Source organism: Pundamilia nyererei, unplaced genomic scaffold (assembly GCF_000239375.1).
Source record: "Pundamilia nyererei isolate P.nyererei 1_Seehausen unplaced genomic scaffold, PunNye1.0 scaffold00009, whole genome shotgun sequence".
NCBI lineage: Eukaryota > Metazoa > Chordata > Actinopteri > Cichliformes > Cichlidae > Pundamilia > Pundamilia nyererei.
Genome location: NW_005187410.1, coordinates 200,611 through 209,702, shown reverse-complemented (window position 1 = coordinate 209,702; position 9,092 = coordinate 200,611). Strand labels below are relative to the sequence as shown.

The 9,092-nt window shown below is 43.6% G+C and overlaps 1 protein-coding gene across 3 annotated transcripts in view; it reads right to left on the bottom strand.

Annotated features, from left to right (window-relative positions):
* The window catches only part of LOC102202826 (SH3 domain-containing RING finger protein 3), a 105,973-nt gene extending 97,161 nt beyond the window's left edge, over positions 1–8,812 (bottom strand). For all 3 annotated transcript variants that reach the window (XR_311460.2, XM_005723250.2, XM_005723251.2), the window contains exon 1: positions 7,766–8,812. Coding sequence is in view for 2 of the 3 variants with exons in the window: in XM_005723250.2 (XP_005723307.2) it covers positions 7,766–8,185 (420 nt within the window). In the remaining variant the exon portion in view is untranslated. The remainder of the gene's footprint in view (positions 1–7,765) is intronic.
* Positions 8,813–9,092: the final 280 nt, after the last annotated feature.

Below are 9,092 nucleotides of genomic sequence, written 5' to 3'. Positions count from 1 at the left end.
GTGAGGGGGTTAACCCTTAACCCAATGTGTGTGTGTGTGTGCCCTTGAGTGTGTGTGTGTGTGTGTGTGTGTGTGTGTGTGTGTGTGTGTGTGTAACTGGCTACACTCATGGGAATAGCAGTCAAGCTCCAAAAGCATGTTTAGCCCTTAACACCCGTTATACATCAACCCCCAAAACTAAACACATCTCCCAGGCTGGAAGCTGCCCTCTTCTGTCACACTGCTTCTATCCATTGGAACATTATTTGATCCACCTTTCTCCATATCTATACTAGTTAGATGATGGTAGGGTGCAATATGATATAGAATTTCACAGATTTAGCACAATATAGACACTATATAATAAAGTTGTACAAAACAGGAATTGGTACTGCAAAATATATTATTATAGGCAAAGCTGTCTCCCACCAGTAAGCAAGAACAATAAAACCACTGACAGGGGGAAAAGGGTAACATTGATCACCTTGTTACAATACCATATCCTGCAGGGAAATCTTGGCTTCTGGCATTCATGAGGATGTTTCTTTGACACATACCACCCACCTAAACATTTTTGCAGACAAAGAACACCCTCACTTGGATTAAGGTCATAACCAGCTCAGCGAACACAGCATGAATCCAAGGTGTTGATCTGGCCCCCAGTCTCCCCAGGTCCCAATCTGATTGAACATCCACTGGATTTCAACCACAGGGGTTCTCATCCTGCAACCCACGGGACCATAAGATTCAGTAATGTGCCAAAATGAGATATCAACGGGAATCTAAAGATGCCACCCCACTGTGTCCGTTCTTTGAGTGGTTAGAACTGTTGGCAGAACCGTGGCACTTGATTCTAAAACTCTGGGTGTTTTATATATCCAAAGAAACATGACACCGAAACATATCTAGCCATACAAGGATCAACATTTTTTTAAATCACCAGAAGAAATAAAAATGACTTTTTTGGAGAATGCGTATATTTAAAGTTAGGTTTCTGTTCTTTGTCTAGTGCAGAAATAAATACATTTCCCATGAATCTACTGAAAATGTGAATGAGTAGTTTTGGTTCTGCCCCGTATTTTAAAGGAGAGCAAAAAATAAACACTGGTCCACTTTAGGCGGACGAGAATAAAATTGTGGAGGAAACAATACCACAGCACATTCTGGCAAGGAAACGGTTTAAACTACAAGATTCTGGACACACTCTGTGGGCTGCTTAATTGCAAACCATTCAAAATCCCATTGTGCTCAACTGATAAACACAAAAATAAGCATGGGACCATATGCATACTGCAGCTACCACACATTTGTGCAAGCACACCACAAAACAGCATAATTCCATAGATGCCAGAGGAGAACCAGAGTGCTAAATGCACTTCTTGCATGTGTGTGGGGGATGGGGACCTTATTTTGCGACTTTATTTGAATTAATTTGATTCTTCTTACTTCAGAAAAAGTGAGCAGAAGATGAAAAGCAATGAGCAGAGAGTCACAGAGGGAAAAGATGTGTTTGTGCGAGTATGTGCTAACAAGCTGAGCTGAAAAGGTCGCGCGCTCACAGACATAAACATATACGAGCACAGAAGAAGAGAGTGTCTAGAGCGATACTATAATACTCACGAAGATGATTTGTGTGCATCTGTTTGGCTGTGTGCGTGTACATCGCTGTGTAGCGTGTGTGCCAGGCCTTCGTTCAGTATTCATGAAGTTGGGGGGATAATGTGGAGGTAATGACGAGGAGCTCGTTGTTTGCTGCAGAGATCGGCAGTTTGCAACACTAACGACTGAATAAATGTGCATGCACGTGTGTGCATGAGAACGTGTGCGTTTGTATATGCAGCTGGGGAGAAGGAAATGTGGTGATTGTGCAAATGAGTGAGCAGATTCTAAGTTTGTAAGTTTTAAGTGAGTTTTAAGACTTGTTTGGAAATTGTTTTTCTAGTTAAAAAACTGCGTTCCAGAGTTAAAGTTAGAAAAACCGTTTACATTAAGAAAACACCTTTGTGTGTGTGTGTGTGTGTGTGTGTGTGCGCGTTTTGTTTTTTTTTGTTTGTCTCTACTGTGCTATCATACAAAGGACACAGGTTCAAAGGATCATTACAGGGACTGGTAAAAGACTATTTCCTTTTGGAACCCCACCTAATCCCTGGGAATGACAGGGCAAAGCAATATCTGACTCTGGAGATGAAAGGAGGCGGCGTCATTACTGCAGTGCACTGTCATGGTAACCCCAGGTGTCACCATAGCAACCCCAGGTAAATACAGGTAAGGAAGAAGATCAAGGGCTGGGATCTTCGTGACACATTGCTTTGATGAAAATTGGACTGCTACAGATGGGTGACAAATTAAAGGAAAGACGTGAACCTTTTGACCCCTAGAGGCAGGACATCTCGTGGCTCTGTTGTGCCTCTGAGTGCATTTTGCTAGCATGATTCGGATCCACTCGTCCCCTCAAATGGAATGGTTACTGCAAGTAATTAAAAAGTTGCTATGAGTGATCCTTTAGATGCAACTTTTCTATCTTGCAGCTTCCAAGAAGGCAATACCTCCATCCGTTGGGTACAAGAAGTAACTGAACACTTTGAAAAGTATTAATGCATCATCTTCACAGCTATCAGATCTTGAACTAATTAAACAGCTACAAGCAATTTTGGACTGATAGGTTAGACAATGCTCACGATCACCTAATGAAGGAACCCTTCTTTATACTCTTAGAGACTTTGACAGTCCATGGTAAATCACAGTGAAACTATTCTGGGGCAGCCCAACAAATTACTTTCAGTGTGACGATATGCAGCAGTTTGCTTGAACAGATATTTGATAGATCAGTTTAGCTCTGAATTTTGACTGTTGATGCTCAGGTACATCATAATTATCTGTAAATGACCAGAATATAATTCCGAAGAATATTCTTGATTCGTGATCACATCAAAATGATTGAGAACTTTGAATGTTTTATACTGTGCATAGCGATCCAAAATTAATCTCTTCTAAGACAAAATCTATCACTGACAGATGGATGAGCAGACGAACTGAATACCAAACAGGAGTCTGGGTAAGTCACTGAAGTATAAAAGAGAGCCCAAATAATCCATAAACCCCTAACTCTCAAAAAACAATCCACTCTAAAAGGACATATTCCTACCAAGGCCAACCTGCCAGAAGAAAGCCACTAAAAATTCATGAATCTGTGCGAGTCATCCTTCAGTGTCATCATCAGGTCCTGATGATAGTATTCTAATGCTTCAGAGTGCAGACGTCTTATTTGTCTCTCTTCAGACTTAGCAAGTGAAGACATTTCTGATCAAACCAATGCAAAAGGCTCTGTATCAAATAGGTTTCTGTAATGACATTGACCACATTCAAAAATAAGATCTGATTCACTCTGTGCCATGAGAAAAACGTGACCATAAATATGCCGGCATTTTTTCCCCCATTTTCCCAAGAAATTGGTTTTAGTTTTACACCTAAAACTTGATAAATGATTTTTTTTCTGTATAACAAACTTTACACAGAATGGCCCCAGTGGGTTCAAACCAGGAACACTCTTGCTATGATGTGGCAGGGCTAATCAGTGTACAACCATGCTTCCTTTGGGCTATCTACAACTGGACTGAAATTTAACGTACATACAGTGACACATTTTCTGGAAATCTAGCTAAAACACATGCTAAACAGGACTAAAACAAGAGAACTGAAAATTGAGAACAACGCTGCAGTCAGTATGAGAACTGATAATAAAAGACAGGTGCCATAACTGAGTCTGGGTATTATTGTGCTTTAATAAGACTTAACATAATTTAGTTGATTGACAGAGATTCACTCTCTTCCGCTTATCCAATTCAAAGTCTCAGGGGAGGGGCTGGAACCGATCCTGGCTGCCATAGGGCAAAAGGCGGAGCACACCCTGAATAGGTCACCAGTCTGTCACACAGCACAGAGAGACCAACAACCACTAACACGTATGGGCAATTTAGAATCACCAGTTAATCTAACCCCACTAACCACATGTCTTTGAACTGCGGGACAAAGCCAGAGCACCTGGAGAGAACCCATGCAGACACAAGGAGAAACATACACACAGAGAAAGGTGGATTTTGTTGTGAGGGAACAACAACACCATGCTGCCAAGATTGAAAGAGACTAAATATACTAAAATTGATTTACTATAAAAATCTTGTGCTATTCAAAGCAAAACAAAAAAAGAAAAACAATGAGCAAACAAATGCAACAGCTGATGTTCATCACAACGACTGAGGGACTACTTAAGATGTATTAAAAATGCAAATAGGCTCCAAATTTCTCCTTTCAAGTTAAGAGCAACACAGCAATTGAATGTTTGACCCCCCAAAAAATGTTTGAGCAGAGGAAATAACGCTGTAAAGGTTTGAATATCCCTGTAAAAATAATGTGAAGGAGCTATTTTTTGACACTGTTATAGATGGGGATTGTAATCTCTCTTTCTGATTGGCAAAATAGACTTTATCGGTCTTGATAGACTTTAACTGGTCAAAGCACGAAGTCGGCAACAGAGGCTCAAGGAGCACAAAGAGCGGGGGAATTGCAGATCTCACTGCTGACTCAGCATGCCTGCCTCTTCTTCCTTTTCCATAGCAACACATTCATTCGAATCTACAACCCCAAATACATGATGTAGAGTGCTCTGTTTCACCTGTTTGACTCCCTCTGTGACCATGTGTGTTTGTGAGGTAGTGCTGCACAAGTGTGTCACTCAAAGAGAGAATTAAATCCTTTTGCGAGACCCCTGCTGTTTATATGTTGAGGTGTGTGCATCCAAATGCACACGCACACACACACACACACACACACACCACTGTTAGAGGAGATTAATTCACACTTTCATCACCAAGCCTTGGTCCCAGGAGAGCCTGGATGAGACTTGGACAAAGTGACTGCAGTGGGATTGCGGGGGGGCGTTAATGGGTTATAGGTGTGTGCACGTGTACTAGCGGGTGACTGTTTGTGTGTTCACTGACCAATAAAAGCTTGGTCCACAGTGGAGTCCTCTCCCATGGGGCCCTAAAACAAGCACAGACTGGCCACAATTAAGTAGTAAGCGTCCACTGTGCATGTATGTGGCTGCTTCGGACAACAGCTTCTGAAATCCATGTTAGTACGGCTGAAGTGATCTGCTGATTACTTGATTACTCAATAAATCGTGTATATTTACAAGTAAATGGTAACTGGACTGGTTCTTATTTCTACTCACAGCGCTTTATACAACATCCCTCATTCACCCATTCACACCTATTCATATAAGCACTTTTTCTAGTGCTTTCTATCTTGCATTCACACTCCAATGAACACATCAGAGAACAACTTGGAGTTCAGCATCTAGACCCAGGATACTTCAGCATGCAGGCGGGAGCAGCCAGGGATCGAATTCAATTAAATTCCAAAATCTGTTTTATTCATATAGTGCATAATCACAACAACAATAATAGCTTCAAGGGGTTGTAAGGTAAAGACCCTACAATAATAGAGAGAAACCCCCCACAGTCAAGCTACCCTCTTTGAGCAAGCACTAGGCGACAGTGAGAAGGAAAAATTCCCTTTAAATAGGAAGAAACCTCAGGCAGAACCAGGCTCAGGGAGGGGCGGCCACCTTCCGCAACCGGTTGGGGATGAAGCAGGTGGTGGATTGGCAGTGGATTGAACCAGCATAGCTCAGGAGGTAAAGTCACCTCCTGAGCTACAGCAACCCTAAATATTAAAAATACAGCAAATATAAAATATTTTCTGGATACCATTATTTCCGGTGCGAACTGCAAATCAAGATGTCACTTTGTGCTCCAGAGCAATTGTCCAAAAACTTTTTTAAAACTAACAGTTCAATATCCTTTCTACACTTTCTGTATAAAACTATTAAAATTATGAGAGCTTATATCACCACATGTCGCTTTTGCTGTTCCAAGCTCCAAAATTGCCTGTAGGCCCCTTAAAGTTTAACAAGCAAAGTGAAATAAAGGCTTAAGTGCTGGCAGAAATGTCACTGAGGGTCTGGATTTCTGTTCACCACCTCAAGCGCTCCACATCTTCAAACAATGCCTAGCTAATGTGAGAAAACTCAAGCACTGAATATGGTGTGAGACCTGACAGGAATGTTTTTAAGTTGCTTGAACATTCTTTGCATCTGCATTTGGGGTGGCTGTAGCTCAGGTGGCAGAGCAGGTCAGCCACTAATCAGAAGGTCGGTGGTTTGATCCCAGGCTGCCTCCTGGCTGCATGCCAAATATCCTTGGGCAAGATACTAACCCCATGTTTGCCTACTGGTGGTGGTCATAGGGCCCGGTGGCGCCAGTGTTCGGCAGCCTCGCCTCTGTCAGTGCGCCCCAGGGCAGCTGTAGCTACAATGTAGCTTGCCATCACCAGTGTGTGAATGGGTGAATGACTGAATGTAGTGTGAAGTGCTTTGGGGTCCTTAAGGACTGAGTAAAGTGCTATACAAATGCAGGCCATTTACCATCTTTCTTACTCAGGTCCTCACTAAATTCATGACGGAAACTCTTGTGTACTCCAGCTCTAAGAAATCTCATTGTTCTTATCAGAAAACCAACACACACACACACACACAATATGTCCACAATAAATTTTGTAACATGTCGCAAATTATTTTTCAAAAATCCTTCTGACACCTTACCACATTTATGGCTTTTAGCCAGTCTTTTCCATTAGCTGTTGAATTTTCTGATTTCACTGTCAGTATGCGTTTACAACTGAAATTCGAGTCTTGAAAAACATCTTAAAGCACTTTAGCTATTTGTACAAACATTTAAATTGTTTAATTGCAGGATGTTTAACCACACAATTCTGGTACTTCTGAATTCAGTAAAGCAAAAACAACAAAAACAAACAAAAAGAAAAACCCTGAGCATTTCTATCAAACCGCAAACCATAAGCTTTTCCAGATTTTAGACCCCAGGTGAAAATTCCAGCAAAATGTCAATATTTTTGCAGCTAAGTGCAGATTGTCTCACATTTTACTGCTTAACTGACATATTCTTTAACAAGTTACAGCCATAAGACAATGCTGGCTGCACTGAAGTAAACAAAACTCTCAGATCTACTCCCATTGAGTGTGAGTAATAAAACCTCAGAATGCTGCAGCCTGTGGGCGGCTGGACATTACCAGAAGTATGGCAACTGTAACACTGACCAGTGACCCCATCCTCTTCCATCTGTCTTCACGTTTGCCTCCCCTCTTGCTTTGCAAACTCAGTTCAGTTTAATTAGGTAACACAAGAGAGATTATAAATGAGTCACTACACATCTCTGTCTTTGTAACAGTATGGGAAAACCACACCAATGCATTTCTCCTTTTCCATTCAGTTACATATTATGAACATTGGAAAGAAATGTTCTCATTCTCTCGATCAATGTATTCCATGACTTGGAGTCTTATTCCAAGTTTTTTTTCCTCCCTTCATTCAACTCATGACCAGAAGTATGACCGATGCATGAAATCACAGTTTATATAATCAGGATATAATTGGAATGTTTGCATCTAACTACACAGCACCTGAATATCTGAGCAGGCGGATGATGAGCACGCTGATCTACAGTTCCAGTAATTAAAAGCGTGAGAAAGAAAGCCCGTACTTTTCTCAGTACGGTACAGAGTGCCGTGTAAACAACCTTAAAGTTGTGCGTTACGTATTGCAAAATGAAAACCAACTAACTTTTTACAAAATTACGTATTTTCGAAAGTGTTGGATGTTAGGTGTCGTCATCCACATCGTGCACAATTGGGGGAAAAGTGACTAACCTTAACAGGAGAGCTCCTGGTGGCCACGGGAAGCTCCCTGATCGCTGTGCCCGGAGGAGAGGCGGATATCCCGGCTGCGTACCCCTGCAGCGAGCCCCCGGCTAGGGACTGCCTGCCTCCCGCTCCTACTCCCCCTCCTCCTCCGCTTCCTCGCTGGGGCCGCTGCTTGATACCATCCAGGAGGCGAACCAGGAGGATGTTAGCGGGCAGGTCGTCCACCCCGCAGTCCACCAGGATGCGGCACTCCGGGCAGCGGAGCTCGTTCCGGGAGCTGACAATGTTCTCCAGGCAGCGGCGGCAGAAGGTGTGCTGGCACGGTAGCACCTTAGCCGTGGTGTCCAGGCGCTCCAGGCACACCGAACACTCCAACAGATCCAGCAGTGACGAGGACTCGTCCATGTCGGCGGAGAGGGTGAGCATCTGGGCTTCAGTGTCCGTGGGGACGCCGCGGCGACTGTTTCGTGTACCGTAGAAAAGAACCGGGGGCACAGAACATTCTGGGAGGCGGACTGACTGGGAAGCAGTCCACGGACGCCCTACGACGACGGTGTTCCCTCGTGCCGAGCGGTTCCCCGCTGAGTTGTGAATGTTCTCCGCTGTTCCGCGCCTCTCTCTCGCTGTCTCCCTCGGCGTGTTTATGTTGTTCGCTCCGCTCTCCGTGTGTCTCCCCCGCTCTCCAGCAGCTGTGCGGAAAGCGGTGAGGTCACGCTCTCATCATCATCATCCGCGCGCCGATCACAATTGCGGTGCGCGCTCACGCACCAAAGACAGATTGATAAAGACTGAGAGAGCGCGAGAGGGAGAGAGAGAGAGACCTTACACCTCAGAACCACCACAGGCATGCAGGCGGCTCCACAGCCCCCCTCGGTAATTACCAGCAGCCCGCTCTCTCACTCCTCACACCTTCACTCCAACTGGTTAAGAAGGAAGCTGGTATCGCTCCTTGAAAGGCCGAAAGGTTCTTTGTCATCTCACCTTCTTATACCTGTCATAAACAATTCATTCCTAGTTTTTGATTCTCCAAATCCTCACAGCTCGCAGCATCCAGAGATACAAAAGTTGATTCCTGGACGCTTTTTCTCGATTTTGTTCCCCTTTCTGTTCAAATGCGACCAACAGGGCGCGGGCTTGATCTCAGTCTCTATGCTGTCTTTTTGTGTGATGCCTACCTGACAGGAGAAGACATCATTTTGATTACCTCAGTAACAACATCCAGCTGATGGTTGAGGGAATGGGAAAGGGTGGTTTGTGGCGACGCCTGGCGGTCGTTTCCTGTGACTTTTTAATTTAAATCAATTAGTCAGAGATTCTCAAAGTTTTCGTGACT